The sequence below is a fragment of the Condylostylus longicornis genome, unplaced genomic scaffold (assembly GCF_029603195.1).
Source record: "Condylostylus longicornis isolate FDR11 unplaced genomic scaffold, ASM2960319v2 ptg000084l, whole genome shotgun sequence".
NCBI classification, from domain to species: Eukaryota; Metazoa; Arthropoda; class Insecta; order Diptera; family Dolichopodidae; genus Condylostylus; species Condylostylus longicornis.
In genome coordinates, this window is record NW_026578052.1 from 1,549,106 (window position 1) to 1,573,672 (window position 24,567).

The 24,567-nt window shown below is 27.9% G+C and overlaps 1 protein-coding gene across 1 annotated transcript in view; it reads right to left on the reverse strand.

The window, feature by feature from the left end:
* The window catches only part of LOC129613586 (zinc finger protein sens-like), a 31,761-nt gene that overhangs the window by 3,776 nt on the left and 3,418 nt on the right, over window positions 1-24,567 (reverse strand). Inside the window, exons 2-5 of the mRNA XM_055527716.1 lie at window positions 23,579-23,926; window positions 21,362-22,460; window positions 21,067-21,247; window positions 1,121-1,271 (exon numbers count right to left, since the gene is read on the reverse strand). Coding sequence (XP_055383691.1) covers window positions 1,121-1,271; window positions 21,067-21,247; window positions 21,362-22,460; window positions 23,579-23,786 — 1,639 coding nt within the window. The 5' untranslated portion in view covers window positions 23,787-23,926. The remainder of the gene's footprint in view (window positions 1-1,120; window positions 1,272-21,066; window positions 21,248-21,361; window positions 22,461-23,578; window positions 23,927-24,567) is intronic.

Here is a 24,567-nt window from a genome sequence, read left to right on the forward strand (position 1 = left end):
AAGTAAAGGCAAATAATTTTTTCAGAAATTTTTACCAATAAAAATATTAAGTCACTCATTTGTCAATCACTACTTTTCTCTTTGAGTCTTATGTCATTTTATATGAAACTCGAATTCGCTCAATAAACGACCACTTTTTGTTAAAAATTTATAGAAATTTTTATTGTTCTAAAATTTGAACCATCAGTTAAAACTCTACTTTTAAAAACGGAAACGATAAAGATAATTCTGTCATTTTAAAATATAAAGAATAAATATGTCATTGTTCTGCCATCTTTATTTGAAGTGTCAAAATAATGTTATAAATTAAATGAATTTCGAAATTTTTTTTTCTGACGGTGAGAACGAATTTCTTGCTCTGAACGTTACTCTTTAAAAAAGCGAACATGAATTAAATTTTTTGACAGATCTGGTCTGATGTTAAAAACGGAGGGCGTCTCAAACATATCGACCGGTTATCAAAATGTTTAACCTGTTTACAGTTATCATTGCTTTCATAATTTTACGAATTCTAATTACAATTTTAATAATCATCTGGTTCTTTAAAAGCAAGTGTGAAAAAATAATAAAATTGATCGAAAATACACTGTTCTAAATTGTTATATTTTAAATGTTCAATAGTGTGTAAAATGTCAGATATGTCAATTATATAATTGTATATTAACATTAACATATCATGTTTTGATTACTAAAAGGTTTCAAACAAGGATTTGTATACATACATTTGTTAACAACAAATCACATTTACACATTCACATATACATGTGTATTTATATTGTATTCTTTTTGGCATTACTATGTATATGTAATTCAAGCAAAGAATAACAACAAATCACTTAAAGTTATAAAGTAAAATATAATAAAAATTTTATTATATACAATATAATAAGAGGGGAAAATCATAATAATATGAAATCCGTGACTGATCTTAAATTGTAATAAATGGGGGAAATTTTCCCTCATTTTATTTTTTAAATCAACATGGAACAATTATACCCAATTTGTAAGAATTTTATTTTTTGTTTTCTTGTGTCTTTTTTCTTATTTTCTTAAGTATATATTTGTATATAATAATACTATATGTATGTAAATAATTAAATTATAATTTGTTTAAACTTACCTGTATGAATGTACGTATGTTTTTTCATATCAGATTTTTGATGAAAACGTTTACCACAATATTGGCACGGATATGGTCTTGTGTCACTATGAATTAATAAATGTGTTGATAATGTTGATGATCTTTTGAATGTTTTACCACATTGTTTACACTGTAAAAACATAATATTATAATTTTATATACATAGAATATAATTTTAATAGTAATATATTTATTAAAATATTTGTATAATTTATAAGTGGGTAAATATAAAGTACATTTGAATAAATAATAAATTTAAGTTAGTATTATATTTAATAATTTGGTTTGAAAATTGTACAAATTATTTTAGAAATTGATTAAAATATTTTCAAATACTTATATTTTATAGTTATAAGTTTGCGTATATTAACTATTGATATTATATAATCGTATGGTTAGATTAAAATTTAAATATTGGAAATTAATTATTGCCTATAAATACAAATAAATCTAACATCAATTTTAACTATTAATTTGGATTGTATTAAAATATTGAAAGTTGAAATTTAAATATAAACATAGTCCGTAATCGGAAATGTCATTTGTCAAAGTGGTATGCTAACAAATTAAATATTTGCAACTTATTCAGTTTATTAAAAATTGACAACCATTTTACAAAACACACTTCTGATGACGGTAATAAATGTTCCACAAGCAACAAATCTAACAAAAATTTGTCTAACATTTAACTTTGATTGATTTAAATTAACATTATGCGGCGTGAAATTGGTGTTAGTTATGATTATTCGAACGTGTTGTCAGAAAATTCGCATTGAGTTCGTATTCGTGTTGAGTTCGTACAAATAGTTTGAGAGAAAAAAAATCATTTATACAAATATCACAGTCACTCAATTTAATATTAGCAATTTCTTTAGATTAATTATATGCTACTTATTATACAAATACAAAATTTAATCTATTGCTAATTTTCATTTACGAATCCAAAAAAAAATATCGAACGCAAAAACTTCAAAAGATCACAAATGCTATTAATCATCATTATAATGATATGAGAGACAAAGCAAAATTTCCTTGCAAAAAAAAAGAAGAAAATAAAATGAAAAACAAAAACTAGATCATCATTATTTGATTATTACAATCATCACCACTATCCATATATGTATATATGTGCATATATATATATATTTGTGTACATAAACAATACAATCAGTTGGAAATCCCAGCTTAAATATGGTATTTATTTGCATAATATGATATATTAATGTGCATGGATATTTTACTAGGTACTTGTTATTGTATTGGAATAGTGTTGCCGTCAGATAAATTTCTCAAATAATGAGTGTGATTAAAAATAAAATTATATTTTCAATTATATCACTCAGTATACCAGAAAGAAACCAATAATATTCCGATCTAATAATAATCAAACTTAATTTCTTATCATTTTAGCGAATTTTAAGTGAATAATAGCTTATCGAGCTGCCATTTTTACATTGCTGTAATTTTGATTTTATTTCGAAAATAACTGAAAATTGAGACCATAATAATTAATATTCAAGTGTATAAATTTGGTTATGTTAAATTTATTTTTTATATGTGACATAATTTGATAAAAACATATAGAATTTTCATTTCATTGTTATTGCCATATTGTTTTAACAATTTGTATATGTCACGCAACTTAATATAATAAATTTACTATATTTTTATTTGAGAGTTAACACTATATGAAAACGAATCACTTAATCGGAAATTATGTACATAATATACTTGTTGCATATCAGCTTAAATAATTCAATTTTATTATAAATGAAGATTTTTAAAGTTAAAATATCGCACACGTATTAATGTTTGTTCCGTTTCGAAATGTTCCTATATTTTATTTTCTGTTCTAAAGACTCTTTTTTTTTTGTAATAAACTATAAAAACACAATAAATCTATTAATTAGCTGTACTATATACTGTTATTATCTAAAAAAAAAGGAAACCAGTTTAAAAGAAAATAGCTGTCATCATCATAAAATATACACATATGCACATATTATTATTTATTAGTCTTTATTTGCATACATTTATACATACCTACAAGTATAACAAGTACGAGTACATACATAAAATTTTGAATCTATACTTTGTTTCAAAATAAATATGTATTACATCCGGAATTTTGACAACTTTTTATTATGTTTGTATAACATGTGTTTGTATACATGTATATAATTTTAATATTTAGCTACTTGAATTACTCGCTCTTTCCGTTTTCTTATTATTATTGGTTTTTTGTTCTTTTTTTGTTTGTCCTTCCACATTTTTATTGTTTGTCATAAAGATCACTAATGATTTGTTAGATATTCTTTTCATATATCGTTTTGTTTGGTCTGTGAGACCTTATTCAATAAGGTCTAAAAAATCTACAATGAATAGATGCGTGTTCAGTAATGAATTTTTTTTTTTAGAAAAATCTGTTTTTACAAAGTAGTGTATAAAATCTGTTTTGAAGATGTTTTCGTTTAGAATTATCGAAGAACAAATTCTATTCGTATGAACTTTGTTTTTCTTTAAAATGAGATTTAATTTCAAATAATAATTTTTCAATAAAAAATATAAGATTGAGTGTAAGTTCTGTAAGACATCCACCGGAATAATGTGCGAAAATACTCACTTAGAAACTACTTTGTAAACACTGTGTATAGGCTGGTGTGGTTTTGAATCTGTATTACAAACCTTGAATATTGTATGTGCCCCAAATAGAAGACTATTACTCATTGCAACTTTGAAATTATTACTGTTACCACCGTCTTCATCGAACTTGTTGTATTATATTTTTAAATCATAAACATATGACATTTGTTGTCATATATGACATATGTCAAATAAATTTCAAATAAATTTCAAAATAATTTAAATACCGCATTCATTTAATTTCTGATATAAAATTTATGAAATATTTCAATTAAGCACTTTACAACAAAAATCGTTCGATTGTTGATTATAAAGCGTTTTAATAAACTGGACGTACTTATAGTCGCATGTCACAACTTTATTAGATATGTTTTGTAGATGGAGAAAAATAATAGTTTAAATAAAATATTTGAAAAACTAAGATGAACAACATAACAAAAAAAATTCTTTTATTCTTCATAACATTTTTATATTTGGGGCCGACCACCTTTCTCATATATGCAATCATACAATATTAATATATTTGAATATATACGTTAATATATATATTTGTATGCACATATTTTATAAAAGAATTAATAACAATAAAAGATTTTTTTCTTCAACAAGAGACACTTGAATCAATATTACTTATGCCTGGTTTGATTGTTCATATTTGTAACTGTTTTTACTTCTTTTTTTGGTTGCTGGTAACCTACCTACATCATTTACAAGTAAGTATTTTAGGTAAACATAAGTATAAGTATAAAATTTGTGTATCACATGTAAATACTTTAAAAAATACCACGTTTTCCGCTAATATTTACATTTTGTAAATAATCTAGTAAATTGTGTGCAGCTTAATAAATAAAACATATTTTTTTTTTGTAAAGTATATGATTTGAATATTTAATATTGTAAAGAAATGAAATAAGAAAAAGTAGTAATATGAAAATTTTAGGATGCTTTGAAAATTAAACCGTATTTAGAATAATCTGGGATGCAATGATTTGCCTTTGGAAAAGTCCCAGCTTCTTATAATTAAATTGAAAAATAACCTTTTGGCATTGATTAATTTATTAATTTGGAATCTGTATCAAGAATATAGTATTGAATTCTATATGGCAAATTAAAATTTTATTAATTTTGGGTATTAAAATCGTGTACAGAAATATGTCCTAATTCTTAAACTCCGAAATAAATAGAAGTGTATATTTCCAGGCGCAATTTTATGACTACCATAATGAATTTTATGAAAAATCAATTTTGAACTCTTTGTCAATAAGGTTCATTCTGCGAATGTTGATGTCGACCAGTAAATTTCTAAATTTATTTAGTCTGAATTTTAATTTGATCAACAAAAAGTTTATTTTAATTTATCATCACAATTTTAAAATCTATATGCGGTGGCTGGAACTCGGAGTCATTGTTACCAAATTGTATAATTTTTATTGTTAAATTTATTTAAAAATAATTATGTGAGTAACTACAAAAGAAATGGAAATTTTTGTCACTAATAAAACAATAATATGTCAAATAATTGTCTCAAATTTGTAATTTATTGATAAAACATCACCAGTTAAAAAAAAAATGTCAAATAATGACTTTTAAAAATTAAAAGTGACATTCCAAAAAATTATTATTGTTGCAAATATTTATTTTTTATTTAATAATTTTTTTTTGTTTTTCTTTTTTCTCAAATAATATCAATTTTGTTTACTGATTAAAAAGCAAAAATATTGAACTTTATTAAATAATTAATATAGAAAGTAAACAATATCAAATGTTTAATGCATAATACTAGATCTATTATATGGAGTCCAGGATTTTACATACAAATGTCGATCTTTTATTGAAATTATTTTAAATTAAATTTAATAAATAAGTTTAGAGTGTAATAAAAGCAGGACTTAAATTGTGATAAATCGATCACCAGTCACTGATTGCTGAATTGAATGATATTCCATATTGCAATTTTCAATTGTATAGAGAAAAATTTATTATTATAAATTTTGTCTTATGAAATGGGCGCTTTAATAATATGGAAAGAACGTGACTACATATCGTTTTCAAAAAAATTTCTTAATATTTTGATTGATAATTTAATACGAAATTTAGAGTTTACATTTTGTTTTTTATCATGGTCTCTCATCTGATAAGATTTATTCGATTTGGAAAATTCTATCAAATTAAAATCAAATAGAAATCTGCGTCTCATTTATGATATTACGTATTTTTAATCGCTTTTGCAAAAATGTGACCTTACCATAGTTATGCGGTTAATAAAATCGAATTAGAATAGATAATACGTAATAGCCTTAGTTTATCTCATTTTGGTCAAAGTGGCAACACTGCGTTCCACTTATGTACATTTTAAAATTACTCATGATCTTATATATGTATGTAGTTTGTAAAAGGATGGTCTTGTTCGGTGTTGAGTAAAACATAACCTTAATTTTTTTGATATAACCATTTTTCTTTCTTGTTTTTTTTTTTCAAAACACTTGTTGTTTTCACTGAGTGTGAAAAGTGTTTTTTTTTTTTCACTCACTTTTCATTTACATGTGAGTTTATTGAGAGCGATATTGTAGCGGGTATTATGTTAGAGGGAGATATATCGTAGTGCACTCACTGACTGAGTAGTTGAAATATGCAAATGGAACGCAAATAATATAGCGGGTAATTACTTAAATTTTATTATGACGACAAAATTAGTGTTTGCTATAGTTGTTAAGGCTAGGCTACTCTTGATAGTCTTGACTCATATTTAATATTTTAAATACAATGTTGCGTTTTTGCTTAGTGAAATATATCATATTATATTTTATATATACATACATATCTATATATAAATTCTGGTATGTAGGTATATTTGCACAAATTATTTAATTTTTTTTTTTTCAAAAATCAGATAAACAACTTATAATGTGATGAATGACGTTTGAGACTGTTCACATATTTATTTAATAAATTATTAATATTTATGTATATTTGCTTCTAATTCAATAAAATAATTTTTAGAAATTCTTAAATAAAGAATTGAACACTGTTTTTTTATAAAAAAAAAAATTTTTTTTTTTGTTTTTTATGCCATATGTTTTTTTTTTAAATATAAGAACAGATTAACTGATTAACTGAAAATTTTTTTAATGTGTCTTGTATTGAAAATGAAATTTTGTTATTATCATACATTGAAACGCATTTGCACAAGTGCGGATGCCAAAACTAAAACACAAAAAAAAAAATAAACCTCGAAATGTATTTTTCTGTTCTTTTTTCGCTTAATGGAAAAAGCGAATTTTTAAAATACATTAACCCGGTTTTATTTAAATATTTAAAAAAAAAAAATGATTTTGATTTTCTTTTCTTTCTTTAAATATTGTTGTTTTTTTTTTTGTGAAAATATGCAAGGATAATAGTTTTGTTTGCGGCACGTGTATTATTGTTCTATTTTTTTGGATTTTCCCATTAAAATCATATATAAAATATTTTTCCATGATTTATTGAAAAATATTAATTTTACACAAATTTATATATACAATAATTATATACAACAAGATTCCACTGGTTCACTTACATTTTGACAGGAAAATATGATGTAAATTGTAACTTGCACATTATTGAAGAGAAATATTGGAAAACGAACATATCTCATCCCAGCACTGCAGCTAGCCATTTTGTAACAATTAACAAGTAATTAACCGGATCAGAGAATTGGGCTCCGCAACACTTACGGCCAGAGCGAAACAGCCACACAGAATATGTATAGTTGTCTCATCATCGTCCTACTAGAATATATACGAAATTGGGTCTGATTTTCTCATTTTATGAAAATCATATTTCACATAGACTCAATAAAAGCACGAACGCAATTTCGCTTTACCCTAGTAACTTTGAGAAAAATTTCCTTGAGCAAGATGGAACGAAGAGCTTCGCATGAGGTATTCGTTTTTGAATTTCAAAATTTTATTTTAGAAAACACATACATTACTCGTATAGAAAAAAGGATTTACTACATTAAGAATAGTGTGGAAGCGAAATGGTAAGAAGAAAATGTACAGTTTGGTAATAGAAAACGATTTTTTGCGGGTGAGTTTTTTAATATTTCTTAAACTTTAAGAAATGTTCAAAAACTTAACTTTAAACAACTTTTAAACAACTTCTTGACATAACTATTGAATTAACAACAAAAAAAATTCATAAATGTAATTAAGGTACTGCTACTCATTCCTAGGGTTTTTTTTATTTTTGCAAAAATTTTATAAAGCATTGAAATTTAAACTTTCAGAGTAAAGTGAAGAAAATTAAGTAAATTAATCCTTTCATTTGACGCAAATTCTTTTTTTTCCAAAAAAATTCGTAAGATTTTAATGAAAGTCATTTGTATTGTTTATAATTTCCAAAGAATTTGTTTTTTTTTAAGAATTAGACGAGAATGACAGCATATAAAAAGCAGAAGAACAACAAGAGAAAAAAACAAGCGTTGATAAATTTTTAAAATTTTATTTGTAAAAATTTTAAAAAGAGAGCCGCCTATGTGTCATTCATTTTGACTTTCTTTTTCAATAACACCCAAATTCCTTCAATAAATGAACGCGTTTTTTTTTGCCAAAATTTACGTAATTTTTCTTTGTATGCCTTGTAAATAAATATAAGATCTTTTATAATTACTAACAATACATCTGTATATGTGCATGTGTATAAACTTAATTTATGAAGTCTCCTTGAAACAAATAAAACATTGATTTTAAGAACCGCAATTTGTATTTGATTGAAAATTTAGTCTTAAATTTATTTTTAATTTTTCAAGAATTTTTTCTTGTTCCTTAGATTATTTCTTAAAAAGCCCTTTATTTTGTCAAAATACACCGTAATTGTAACAATATTATCGCATTGTATTCATAATTAAAATTTTTTTTTTCGAATTAATAAAAGTTTCGATTTTTCAAGTTTGTTTCGACAAAAAAATAAAAAATGAAAACAAAATTGTTTTTAATTGTTCATCTTCACAAAATTTGTTACCAAGTTGAACTAATTGAATAAATATTAAGAGATATAAAAGTTTGACAAAAATAAAGAGTAAATTATATCATCAAATAATAAACATTCAACCTTTGTTTTTTGTATTTTTTAAGAAAAAACACAAAAATCACAATAGAAATCACACCATTATTTTACTAAAATATTCAGGGACTGTTTTCCAGAACAATAATTTCGAAAAACTGAAAAACACTTTTATTTACATGAAAAATAGTTATTGAGTTTATCTAAACATTATAATTTCCAATGATATTTTTTCTTTTATAGTTTTTTTTTTTTGGTTTTCTTTTATATTAATTGTTTGTTTTATTCTAAAATAGTTATTTTTTTTTTCTTCTTTAACAGGAGAATTAATGATCTCATAATATATGAAAAAATAGCGTAAATATAAGCATTCGACACAATCAGCAGAGGAAAGATTTTTGGAGTATTGCAGAGATTGGGTATACTAGAAAAACTCATAAGGCTCCCTTGCATTACACTGAAAAATATGAAAGCTAAAGTGCTACTTCAAGGCAAATTTACTGAATCTTTTACCTTTAACTGTGGCGTGGAACAAGGAGATGCATTATCCACTTTGACTTTTAACTTGATGCTGCGGACGATATATTCATCCTTGCGCGTAACACCAACGTTTCGAAAGAAGTTTTTACAATGTTCGCTAAAACCGCGGCTAATTTTGGACTAGATATTAATAAGAACAACACTAAATATTTTATTAAAACCAGAATCCAAAGAGTTACTCAAAATCTTGGTGCTCAAAATTTCTCTGGTGCATCCAAGCGTCGTATCGCGGCTTATATCAGGGATGGCATGTCCCCAGGGGAAGCCCGCAGATATGAGAAGGAAAGACTAGAAAAGCTGAGGGCCTGCGGGTCGGGTGTTGTGGCCGACAATTCCCAGAAGAGTGAAAGGTCAGAAAGCAACACCCCTGATGCAGGGCCCTCAAAAAGAGGTCGATGAAGGGCAATGTTGAGGGAAAGGTCCCTAGGAACATTCCTCAACAAAACCCGAAAATGACTTCTTATCGGGATGCAGTAGCACAGGTCAAGGTGGCCATCACTCATAAACTGCATCCAAAGGAAAGGCTATCCGAAGTTCAGGGGGGGAAAATCAAAGTAGCCATCATGGATGAAATGGATAAAGTTGTGGATTCTCATCCACAATTCATTGCAGCGTAGCAAAGGGATGGATGGATATCCGTAATATGCAACAATTAAAACACCAGGGAGTGGATAACCAGTGTCTGCAGGAAGATAAAGCCTTGGGACGGTTGCAACGTCGTGGTACTAGATGGCGACGACATGCCCAAACAGCATGTCTGCGTTACCTACGTTCCAAGATGAGTTCCTGGAGGGTGCTGAGGATGGATAAGGAGAAGGACGGGGATTGCTCCATCACCTTGGATTCCGGATTGGAAGATCTACGGAAAGCAGAGTTCCGACTTTTCCTGAATTTCAGGCTAACCAAAAGAGCCAAAACTCATTGGAAAGTCTGAGGTCGCTCCGAAAATTGCGGCAAGGGAAACAAAAGGGCCATCGACCAGCACGCCAAATACAAGCGTTCCGGGTGAACCAAAAGGGCTCAAGCCCATTGGGAAGCCCGGAACTACTTCGGTATTTGCTGTTGGAGGGGCTAGCGTGGCACCTGGGACGGCAAAATAAGCTGTGGCAGGGCAGGCGCCCAACAAGATGCGTAAAAAGGCAGCAATGGGAAGCAAGGCTCATGTAAAGCCTTTGTCTAAAGGGCCAAAGCCCATAGACAAGAGTCGGAGGAAATGATATGGCTGTGAGGTGCATCCAAATAAATCTACAGCATGCTAGGGCTTCTACTGACGTTCTAGCTCATAGATTTATGAAGGACCACCTCGATATCGCCTTTATCCAAGAGCCTTACATAGTGAAGGATCAGGTTAAGGGCCTAACAGGTGAGCTATTGTATGATAATACAATTGGGGGCTGGCCTAGTGCTTGCATTTTGTTTAGTAAAAGCCTAACGTATTTTCCCATTCCAGATTACTGTTCTAAGGATTAAGTAGTTGCGTTGGTGAAGGTGAAGTCTTCCGGGGGCTGAACAGAGTTCATTGTGTGCTCATCCAACCTCCCGACCAAGTCGTCGGTTTAGTGGGAAGATTATAAAGACTCACTCACGAAATACAATAAAGAAATTAGGAAAGCGGGGAGAATTTCGTGGAGGGCGTTCTGCAAGGGCATTGATGAACTCTCCAGCAGTGCGCGTCTTCACAGGGTGCTTTCCAAAAAGTATGCTGGCGGGTTGGGCTTAATGGAACGGCCTGATGGCTCCATGACTGAGCAAACGTTGGAGCTTATGGCGTCAACGCACTTTTCTGACTCGGAGATTTTTCGGAATCACTCAAATGCGGTCATTGAACCGAGGGCATCCTGGCCCAGGAGGGATGACTGGCAACGATCCCGTCTGGTCTTCACGATGGGCATGATCAGATGGGCTGTTTTCTCTTTCAGGCCCTTCAAATCTCCAGGTGATGACGGGATATATCCTGCATTCTTGCAAAGGGGTTTCCAACATATCCCCAGAGCACTGTAGGAAATTTTTCGTGCAAGCTTTGCGTGGGGTTACATCCCTCAGGCATGGAGGGTAGCTAAAGTGACGTATATTCCGAAGGCGGGTAAGCAACCACCCAAGGTCTTTCCGTCCAATCAACCTTACTTCTTTTCTATTGAAGGCAATGGAAAAAGTGCTTGATAGATTTATACGGGACGATGCACTGAGAAGCAATCCCTTGCATGAATCTCAGTACGCCTATCAGTCAGGAAAGTCTACTGTTCTCGCTCTGCAGAATCTGGTGCGGGTCCTTGAAAATTCACTGGAAATGCTGGAGGTGGCAGTTGGCTGCTTGCTTGATATGGAGGGAGCTTTTGACAACACCCCATATCATGTCATCTGTGAGTTGTTGCACAAACGAGAGATTGATGCGACGACTAGCAGATGGGTTAATCGGATGCTACAGGATAGGATTATTAAGTTCACCATAGCTGGACGATATACTCTTCATCTCCGCTGCAAAACGATGTCCGCAGGGCGGGGTTCTTTCGCCCCTCCTGTGGTCCATTGTAGTGAATGATCTAATCGCTGCTCTCAGGGGCTTCGGGGCACGTGTCTGGGGATACGCCGACCAAGAGCACGATCCAAGCAAGAGCACTTTGATCGCCTTCACCAGACGCAGAAGCAGGAATAGATTAACGAGCCCAATTCTGTTTGGTGAACGTATTAGTTACTCTAGGGAGGTGAAGTATGTGGGAGTAACCCTGGATGATCGTCTCTCCTGGAATACCCATAGGCCCATCGTCACCTATGCGTCGATTGTATAGTGCCGTACGGCTCAGCAGGCGGATGTGCGGGCCAAGCTGGAAAAGCTACAGAGGCTGGCCTGCCGCCTCTGCACCTCCATAAAGGGACCAATAAGAATTGATACCAACACGTATCGAGCAAGATATAATCATGAACTGGAGGCATTATTACAACATAGAACCATTGTTCGTTTCATAAAATCGAGGTGAATAAGTTGGCTTGGCCACATTATTTGTATGTCAAACCATATTGAAAGGAATTTTCATGCATCGCGAGTAAGGCGTAAGGGAGAGAAGAAGACCAAAAAACAGATGGTTGCAAGTGGTTGAAGTGGATTTAGCTGTAATGGGTGTTAGAAATTATAACACGTTGGCTCAGAATCGCAGAGAATGGAAGAGAATAGGCGAGTAAGCTTTGGCTCACAGAGGGCTGTAATGCTAAGCAACAACAACAACAACAACATAATATTTGAAAATAAAATTATTATGGATTTGTCTTGTTTAGTGTTGAAGAGATACTAGCAATACTGATATGACGTATATCATGTATGATTCATTTTTTGCATTATATGCGTAGAAGATGGTGAACTATGAATCAGTTTCTATTATATTTTGGCACTCTTATCACCTTCAAAAATAAAATAAATAAAGTGAATAAATTTTGTATATTGTAGAAAAAACGAGGTACGCAATACGAAAACATTATTCTCACCTACAAATTACATTCATTGAACAAATATATGATAGTCCCTCATTTTCTTCTCACTTAGTGAGTTAATCACTTTTAAGAAAAAAAACGTTTAATTTTAAGAAAAAAATTTGATAAGCATATAACCAACCGCAATGTGTTTAGTGTAAGTGCTTCAGAAGGTTATAAAAATGAGTTTCAAACACTTCTTTACAATTTTAAGGACACTAGCAAATTTTTAGTTAATCAAATTTCAAGAGTTTCTATCAATCCGTTCCGTAGATATAGTAAAAAATATAGAATCGCCCCCAGTTTGTGGTCAGAGTCCTGATCATTCCAAAAAATTTATTAAAATTGAATCAAATTAGTTGACTGTTTCTCTTTATATACGCAAAAATGTAAAATCGGCACGCAAAAAGGTTCACCTCCCGAAGCCTGACATTTCGTTAAAGTTGATCAATCCGTGCCGTAGCCAAAATAAACTCACATATATAATTTCGTGAAAATCGATTCAGCCGAACTTAAAGTACACGCGTGCACACACGGACTGACAAACCGACAGATCGACATCTCTCTGAAAGTAGTTTATTTACACTTCCCCACTATGGAGAAGTGCGTTATCACCAAAAACTTGAAATCCCAAATTTGGTGCCATCACATAACTACCGATGTATAAAGTAACGAAATAAATAATATTTCACATTATGTAATAAATAATGTACAGTACTCTGCAATAATTATCTTTAATTTTATTAATGACGTAATATGTCTCCCAGAACACAGATGTCATTAGTTAACATTTGTAATAGGGCGCTTTATAACTTACAAAATTTGACAATGATTTAATTTTTTTTTGTTTAGCTTTTTTTTTATTATAGATTTAAATCTTTTTAAAAATTTTGTTATATATTTACGTAGATATACGTAGATATACTCATGAACATATAAATATTCAATTATAATTAGTATGTAAAGATAAAATTGAACAATCATTGTTAATCAATGTTAAAATTTGAACAGATGTTTTAATTTTTCAATGAAATTGAAAATAAAATGTAAAAATTTAAAATAATAAGGAAAACATACAATAGAAAATATTGAACTTGCTATAAGTAATATGCGGGATACAATAGGTCCTTACTGAATGAGAACGACGCTGGAATCGATATTGGTTGTTTAGTATGTCACGAAAATTTTGCCTGCGTTTCTTTCAAAAGAATTGATACTTCAGGATTCAAACTATTTCAGTATTATTTGGAGTATTAGCAGACAGTAATAACTTACTCTGAATGATAATTGTTCATAGGCACTTATCCTTCATAATAATGATGACATCTTAAAATAATTGTGAATAAAATGACATCTTAAAATAATTGTTAGGTCTTTTCATAAAGGCAGTATTTCGCAGTATCCCGCCAAATTAGTTAAATCATATGAACTCTTTTGATTTTATAGAATAATTAAAATTATATTGCATATTCATCGCGTCATGTCTTTGCAGTATTCGTTTTGCAGTATTGCGTATAGGAAATGTTCTGTTATTATAAACGAAAGGGCAATTAAAATATTCTCTTCGAATATTACTTGAAGGGTTTTTAAGTACTTAAAAATGCAAAATGTAAATTATGAATAATAAATTATAAGGAAAAAAAAATGTTATTGTTAAAAAATATGTATGCCTTAAATCAAATATAAAAGTAAATATTTTTAAGCTGAGAATATTTTTGATAAATATTTTTAATTTTGAGTTCAGATAAAAAAATTTTTTTTGGGGTTTTTTTATTTTGCCTAACACGTAAATTAGCAATGTTTCCACCGAAAAATATTTATTTTATTCGTGTAAACATTTTATTTATTTAATTGTCTTCAGATTTTTAATTAAATTAAAATTTCATTTATTGTTTTTCTTTAAAAAAAACTTTTTGAGGTTAACTTGTTTTCAATATCTATTCAATTGATCATATTATTGCCTACAATAACCTTGTAATCTAAAAAATATGAATGATAAAACAGAACATCAATAATTGGTGTGTTTCTTTTACCAAAATAAAAAGCTTCAAATGACTCCGGAGTAGTTTGTAACTTAAAATGGCTAACGTTATGAGTAATTTGTGAAGGGAGTTGTTTCCGCTTTCAATTAGGTTATGTTCTTTAGTGTTTCTATTAAGATCGGCTGGGCGAGAACTGATTACTTTGGGCTGTCCAGATTTTAAGTTATTAAATTATAACTTAATTATTATTCAATGATGGCTGTCTTTCGAAGGTTCACTTGAAGAGGATAGCAAAAGGTTAAAACATCCGTCGTGTAAGCACGAGGCGGTTGCTTGGTTGCGGTTGCGATATTCCGGGAGGGGCTTTGCGATATTCCGTAATTTCGTTGGAAGTTCGGCTTGACCCGGTTGCAGTTTATAGGTCGACTTTCCGCGGTGTCTTCCACAATATGATATTAATGATTTTATTAATGTCAATTTTTACTTATAGAAAATCAAATAAAATCAAATTTTTTGAAAGCAAATTGAATTTTTTAAATTGAAATTTATTTAATAATAATTATTCTAATTAAAAATATTTAAAAGTAAATAACAAATTATTTAAATGTCATTAATTTTGTATTCCTGAATTTTAATATCGACGCAAACAAACTATCAAAAGTGTAAATGAAGGAGTGAGGAAGGGGAGAAGGGTTGCAATTAATTGTTCGAGTATTTTTAATTTCTTCGATTTGATCAATAAAAATAAAAGTTATAAAAATTGATTTTCCTTTAATGTCCCCCTGTTGTGTTTTTCTAGAGAAATAAGGTAAACTTAATAACTTTATTTTAATAATTTTTATTTTTATGTATATTTAATGGGATCTAAAAATTATATTTTTATTTTAGAGGACATTTTCTTTTATTTGTATTGCATTCTAATTTATTTTCCAAAAACAAAACTCAAATTTTTTTTGCGTGATATTTTTGGCCATCTTTTTTTATTTTTGAATACAAAACTAATAAGAAAAAATGACAAAATAATTGTAAAAAATTTTTAATCAATCCGGGCGAAAAGGATATTAAAAGCAATTAAATGTGACAAGAATAATATCGAAAAGGAAAACTAAAATAAAAAAAAGTAAAATATCAATTAAGAAGAATGAAATAAAATTTTATTTTTATATAAAATGCTGGTCTGAGGGGATCATGGGATTCGATTGAAGTGTGGGAAATATTATGTAGTATAGATTTAAAATTAATGATAGAGTAAATGTTTGAATAGAAATCGAGTAAGTATAGTTCGTGTTAAAAGTAATAATTATCGCTTTTTTTATATTTAAAAATACTTGCCCATCATAATTTAAATATTTTATTTGGTTTTCTTTTAGGTTACTGTGAGTCTAGAGGTAAAGAAGGTATAATCAAATACACACTGTCAAAATATTACTTTGGAAAGCATAAGTACAAGATGTTTCAATATAATTATTGTAAATTTGTGAATTTTACAATTTTATTATTGGAGCAATGTAGACATGCTAAAATATTTTTGGTCGGCGATGAATTCTAGGCTGATTGCGAAAACTAAAAAAGTGATTGAACCAAAAATTCAAAATTTTTACAAAAATAGTTTGTAATTAAAAATGCCATAATCTAGGTATTTCGGGGGCAATAAACAGTTCAAATGTAGGTGCGTTACAAATTCAAAAGTACCTGGACTATATCTAATATATTATTTATTTCTGCCAAATAATTTGGGTAAAATTATTTAACCTTAAAATTTTTTCACTTATTAATTGATAATTTTCTGATTTATATAAAAAAAAATTAGTAGATAACCTAGAATATTTTTGATAAAGGTGACATTTATTAAATTTAATAGCATTTAAAGAATACCTAATAAATTCAAAAAAATTAATAACTCAAATAATTCTAGATTGTGAAGGAAGATTTCTAGATTATTAACTCTTCTTTATATTTCGGGCAAAGAAAACATGCTACAATTTAAGTAATAAAATTTGTTATTTGAATTTTCTTACTTCTTTTTTTTTGTTACTATAATTTTTTACCCCTTTTGTAAATAAATAATTTTTTGAGTTATTTGGTATGAGAAAATTATAGAAATTTTATTTCAATTGTTTTCCTTTTTGAAAATTTATACCTACTAGAAGAAAAAGCAAGGTTTATTAAACATTGACAAAATAATCTGTTTTTATTATTCTAACGTCCGATAATATCCTTTTCCTGCACGGTATACATTGTCCTGTTTTTGTCTTTTTTTGTTAATTGAAATTTTTTTATTTTAGTTGCGTAAATATTAGAAAAAATTAGGAACAGGGTTACCAATAAAATTATTGAAAATGATCAAGTTGACAAGGTTCATAAGGTTTCGCCAATTTCAGTAAATATTGTTCTATTGAGAAATTAATGCACTCTACTATTTCTTTCATGACCACAATGTGGTACATACGTAAACCTGCAGATAAAGATTCTTGTCAGAAGGGCAGTGAGTCAGATGAAAGAGTAATTCTGTCCGGAATTTTGGTATAAAGAGGAAAAACACGGTAATAGTACAAGATTAAAACTTACGCCGTTATTTTGGGTTTTAAGTTTGCCTAGTGATGAAATTGTAATTATGTCTGGGTAAATTACTTTTTTTCATAGTGAGGAAACGTAAATTTTTGAACTTTACAAGCTAAAACCATCCCTTATTTTAAAAGGGGGATTTTGTCATTGGAAATGTTGAGGTTTGTACGGAAGAAAGCCATCAAAACCTAACTTTAACCTATCACATTATTTTTATCCTGTCCATAATTAATTTTATTGACGATTTTAGTCATTTAGCAATATTATACCTTAATTTTTTTAATTGAACCTCCTGTATTGAAAAGTGAAGATTCGTGTTAATGTAAAATAGAATTTATTTATTTAGCAATTATTTTTAATATTTTCAATTTAATTACTAATATTTGACAAATCAATTTTTAAATAATAATATCAAAGGAAAAAAAAACTACAATTATTATAATGAATTTTTTTGTGATTCATTCAATTTTCAATCAAATATTAATTGAATGAGATGATGTTAATTTATGATACAAAATTATAAAATCAATTAGAAAAAGATATTTAAAAAAAGAACTTCAGAATTTCGTTTCCATTAGAGAATATAAAACCGCTAGGAATCAGAAAGAAAAAGGGCTCTTCTAGATTCAGAACCGTATTGGCAGTATTAAGTTCGAACTAAGAAATCTGCAATATATTAAAAAAAAAAGTCGGCAAGTGGCACAATGTTTTTGTCTGTCAAAAAACCTGGCAGTAAGGACACCCGGCAGCTTGTTTATTTTTTTAAAAACTGCTAACATGGGGCTATGCTTTTAAAAAACACCGTTAACTCAGAGCTAGATTATCAAAAATTACCGCAATTTGCCGAATATTGAAACAGTTTTGTCTTTTGTCAAAAAATTTTTGAAATTCTAAAAATTATTTGTTTTTTTTTTGGATAAACAAGCTTCTTACAAACTTTTAATTCAGTATAAAATTCAAAATTCTAGCTTTAAAGAGTGTAAAGTTTTTTTATATAGACGAATGGGAGTTTTTTTCCTTATTGTCCCTTATACATTTTCGGATCTCTGAACTATCGAAAATTATAATATACATAGTTAAATTTTGTAAACAAATCTAAGTAAATGAATAGAATAAATTTGAAAAACTAATTCTAATATTTTAGTCTTAATTCTTCATTAATTTTTAGAAAACAAAATGTTCATTCATTAAAAATTGCCGCGCACAAAACATTACTTTGTCTTATCAATATAAAATTTCTAAATTTTAATATCAGGGACGTAACCCACTTTTTTTTTTTTTGCGCTATAATAATTTAATGACTAATTTTCAATAATCGCATATATATTTATTATTGTAATAAAATAACAAGATTAAAGAAAGTTACCAATTAAAAATGTTTTGTTTAAAGTATACAGAAACCGTTTATATACGTTTGTATAAAATATATATAGAAAATTTAGGCCATTCGCATTTCAACCAAAAAAAAAAAAAATTTTTTTTCAAACAATGAACTGGTGTTGTATTTGAGACAAAAGAGTTGTAAAATGTTTAAATATATTTGTATGTATGTTTGTAGGTGCAAAAGAAAAACCTTTTATTATATATTATATTTTCTTTTTTGTGTGTAGATAAGCGATTATATTCAGAGTGACTAATATTTTATTTACCGTTTATTTTTTGATCATTGATTAAATATACCATAATAATGTGTGCGTGTGTTTGTATATGAGTGTATCCAAAAAAATTAACTTAATATTTTTTTTTAATGTTTCAAACTTTGGTTATAATATTAAAATTGAAATAATAAAATGTATATATGTACGTAAGATATATGTACAAATATGTATATAAAATGCACGTATTAAAAAAAAAAGAGAAAAAAAAAACACTTAAAATAACAAAAGGTTTTTCATATTATTCCTTTTTTTTTTGGTTTTTGGTTTTTATTTGCTTATTGTTCCGCGCATGTTTTCACTGCTTTGACAATATTTATCTGGACACTGAATAACAAGAATGGCTAGAGATAAGTAAACGCACTTGAAATGGGATATTGACGTCGGTATTGGCATTTGAATAAAAATAAGGGGGAACAATTATATTGGAAAATAACTGTTTTTTTTTCGTTTTTTTTTAACTAATTTTCAAAGGGGTTAATTTTGATTTTAATTTCGGTTCACCTTTTCCAATTTCATTAATAAATTGCTATTAAATGTGGTTAATTAAATAATAATAATATTTTTGAAATAAATATTTTTTTTATAGGTTGGAAAAAAAAGTTTCATTTAAGTTTCAAGGGAACGCAATCAATACGAAGATTTTGAGAATAGCTTTTTCTTCGTTTCATTTTTATTAACCATTTGATTGCACACTTATTTTTTAGGGAAGTTGAATGAAAACATGTACCACATTTGTTTCTTGTCCTTAAATTTGCAGGGAAAGAGCTTAAATTTTTTATTTTTTAATATCTATGTGTAATAAGAACACTTACAGTTTCTTATATTCTCAAATTTTTTGCATTCGCTCTTGAGAGTTGAAAGTAAACTATTTAGATAATTTACAAATGATCTCAAAAGGACAAAATTGTTAAAGCATAAGAATTATTTATGATTTAGAATGTAAAGGATTTCGACATTTAGTTAAATTTTGACATCATGATTCATTGTAACGGTAGGGGTTAAACAACCAAGGATTTTGCTCAGAGACGTTGCTATGTTGTTAAGAAAATCGTATTATAGGCTTAAAATTAAATTTCAAAAAGAGTTTCAGAGTGCAAAAGTGTAATTTTTGACAAAAATGACAATTACAAATATTTTGAATTTGGTTCAAAACTATGAAGTTTTTAAAAATTAATAAACTTTTTAGTGGATTAGTAGTTGGCCCAATCTTAAAAATTTTAATTTTTTATTAAAAAATTTTATTTAATTGAATTTGTTTAATATTTTATTGTTTATTTTTTTACTTTTAGGGGAATTGCAATTAAATTTGAGCAATTGGATTTTTAGAGCAAATGAACTCTGTTCAATTTATTTAAGACTGTGTTTTATTTTTTAGTTGTTGATTTTTTTTTTTCTGGAACCAACTGAAGAATTTTGCATTTTTTTTTTAATTTTTTTTCTTTTTTTATTATTTAAATATATTATAAATGTTTATTAAATATTTTTATTGGTTAAATATAATATTTTAATATTTTATTTAAATAAATTATGTGCATATTCGTATTTATGTATACAATGTACAAAATTTTGAGGTGATTAATTTTTATTAAATGGTTTTAATAATTTTCAAGGTTAAAAAGGGGTTTTTTTTCTGTTAAAATATTCTGTTGATCAACGAATTCTGAAAAATTGTACAAACGAAATGATTACTGTGAACGGTAATGTTTGAATACCATAAAGATCTTATGTCTGTCATGTCCAGTGTAAATATGTGAAGAAAAGAAAAAAAAAACAAGATGAATGTACAAAGTAAGAAGTCTAAATTTAGAATATTAAATAAAATTTATCGAAACAAAAAAAATATGAACGTCGATTTGACAGAAAAAATAACAGAAACAAGTTCAAGGGTATTTGAAGGGTATGTAAATTTTAAGAAGAAATTATTAAGATTTAATAACATTCGACCCTGATAATTTTTAATGTATATAAACGGTTTAATATAAAGTTACTATATAATTTATGAAATATGAAGATATTAAAATAAAAAACTCACCTGAAAACTTCTCTCTCTACGTTTCTCTTCATCACGATATGGTGAATGTTGATTATGATGATGTATTTCACCATTATTACCAAAATTTGCTGTTGAATCTGGTCTTTGAATAATTTCTTTATGAATTTCTCTTTTAATATTTAAATTTAAACTATTTGAATTAGATTCACGGCATACATTGCTATTGTTATTATTATTATTACCATTATTATTATTATTTTCATTATTATTATCACTGTTAAAATTATTATTAATCTTATTTAATTTATTAAAATTATCTTTATTATTACTGTTATTATTATTATTATTGAATACAAATATATCAGTCCTATTTTGTCTTAAAATTTCTAATTCTCTTTGACTTTGAGTTAATTTTGCAAAAATATCTAATTCAATATTTTGTTGTTGTTGTTTTAAATGATGATGTTGTTGTTGCTGTTGTTGCTGTTGTTGAGAAGCATATAATGCTAATGCAGCAACATGTTGATGATGTTTTATTGTATTATTTTTAAGAATTTCATTATCAGATGAAATAATTTTATTTTTATTAATTGAATGTAAAAATGATTGTTGATGTTGTTGTTGTTGTTGTTCTAAAGATAATGTTGGTGATGAATAAATTGATGTTGGTGTTGTTGATGATTCACGTCGATTATTATCAAATGAGTTACGATTATGATAACTTGATTTTCGACGTTCATATTTAAATTTTCTAACAATTGGATCTATTGTTGGTGATAAAATTGACGATTCTTTTTCACACATACTAGCTGGTGACCATATTACAGCTGATTGAGAACGATTTGATAAATTTAATGTACCACCAGATGTAATTAAATCATTATCATTTTCATCATTTTTATGATCAAAATTATTATGATTATTATTTATATTTTCATCATCATCACTTGAATTGTTATCGTTATCAGGATGTATTGAATCCATAATTAATTTTGCTGATGGTGGTGGTGTTGGTGAACCATGATTATTATGAAGATTATTTTGATTTTGGTTATGATATAAATCTTTATGATCACGTTTATTTAAATGATGTTGATGTTGTAATTGATCATAATCATCATCATTTTCATCAATAATTGTTATAGAACTTTGACGACCATTTATTGAATTTTGTTCATCTCTTAAATAATTTGTTAGATTTTGTTTTGTTGATAAATTTAATGGCATCATATTTTCATCATCATTTGTCATCATTTCATCTCTTTCTGGTGTCAAAGTATATTCTCTATTTTGATTATTGCTAGTATAGACAGGTGAATGTGGTGTTGCTGGAGTTGATGGTGTTGTAATACCAGATGTTGATTGAAAAAAAAATTGTGGCCATAGCAAAGCACTCGAATATAATAACGGATTATAAAGCAGTGGTGGAAGATCTATATATTTTTAATTGAATAAATAAAAAAAAATAAATTTTTAATATTAAATACTATTGAATATTTGTGGACAGTATGTAAAGTGTTTTGTGAGTTTTTAAATACATGGCAAGTACACCTGCCAATAATATCAAATCAGAACCTCCCGGCACGGCCGTCTACAGCCTTCTATCCCTTCAGGCAAGAACTGTATACATTTTATATGATGAGAATTTTTGACTGATTAGGTCACTGCCAATGGTAATTGCCCATACATAGTAGCAGGCAATTAATTTGAAAACCGACTTCCACTTTCAGATGATTTTGTTTACTTTATTCATTTACTGTGTTTTTATTGCAATTTTTTATCAATTTGTGGAATTTGTATAAAATAATATTGAAAAAGCAAAAAAAAAATAAATTTGGAAAAAAAATGAGAAGATGGTCTTCATAAAACCATCTGTCAACTTACATCGAAGGAAAAACAAAAAATGCTATTAAGAGACCTGCTAAATATTATGAAAGCATATGAGAATTATGAATTTTGATGGTTGTGATATACTCGGGCGTGCTTTGAATTTCCAAAAAAAAAAAAAATAAAAAACAATACAGGAAGACAAAAAACTGTTCATAATTTTTTTTCCCGTGCAATGAAGAAAACTTATTAATTAACATAAGAAAGGATTCACAATGAGGACGTGATGAAAAGAGAGAGAAAAAAAACTCACATAAGATTCACTTTTTTTTTGTTATCATAAATTGAACTACTGGTCAGATAATTTTTAAATGAGCCACTGAGTTTTTTTTTTTTGGTCCGTGTTTTTTACTGTCATGTTTCGTGTGGTATTCTACTTTGCCGCATACTTAAACTGTAAACGTATACATAAACGTATATTTACACATATAAAAATGAAAACAAAAAACAAAATTTGTTTTTGCAACTCTGAGTACATTTTACGTTTGAGTTTTTTTGTTTTCTCTCCCTTTTGGAGAATTTGGATCGTGACATGCATTTAATTTTTAAAACAGAAAAAATATTCGCATACATACTTGCATGGACATGTATTTTTTTCCGTTCTTACATATATGTATATATATGTATATATATGTGATACAAATGTATATATATATGCATTTACCTCTTCCGTTAAATTTTTGTCCAGCTGATGCTGCTAAAACAGTATTAAATGCAGATGCTCTTTGAATCCAGTTTTTTTGTGATGATAAAGTCATATCAAGTGCTGCGACTGATGCCGCTGTTGAATTTGTTGTTGTTACAAATTGTCCTGGAAGTTGAGATGATGATGTTGCAGATTGAGGTGATGGTGGTGGTGATAAATGTTCCATAGTATTTCTCTTGTTTTTTATGGTATTTGTGTTTGTTTTTTTAAATTGTTGTTATTGTTAATGACGAATATTGAGTAAGAAAACAAAAATAATAAAATTATGTAGAAAAAACAAGTTGAAAATTATAACGTGTCGTCCGTCTGTAAGGAAGAAAAAAAAATAAAAAAATGAATGAAACAAAAAATAAATGGCATGTGGCCGTAAGTTTTTTTTGCTGTTCTTTTTTTTTAACTAAATTAAATTTTAAATATTTAATATTATCAAAAAAAAAATTTTTTTCTTACTATAATATAGGCACTTATTAAACAGTTATTATGCTAATAAATTGATTATTGCAGTTTTGTATTGTAGGTTTCAAGCAAACTATTACAAAACACACATGTCTACATTGACAATTTAATTATGATTTGGATTTTTGTAAAATTATGATTGATTTCAGCAGATTTAATTAAAGTGAATTGATTAAATTTAAGATTTTTCTTTAATTAAGAGGAATAGTTAATGAAGTTTTAAAATAATTTTGCAGCTTATTAATGTTATTTTAATTGCAGATCTGTTATTGTTTCTGTAAAGCTGTGTCAAAGCTGAACATAGTGTAATTTCATTAATTTTAGTTTAAGCGCATTAATTGACTAGGTCAGTTTATAAAAACTTGTTATTAGGCAATGACTATCATTAAAATTGCCATTAATATCATTCAATTGATCTGAGGATTTCGTCAAAATTAAAAAAAAAATTAAAACATTTAAGGTTCTTATAGGTTTAGGAAATACAGTTCGTT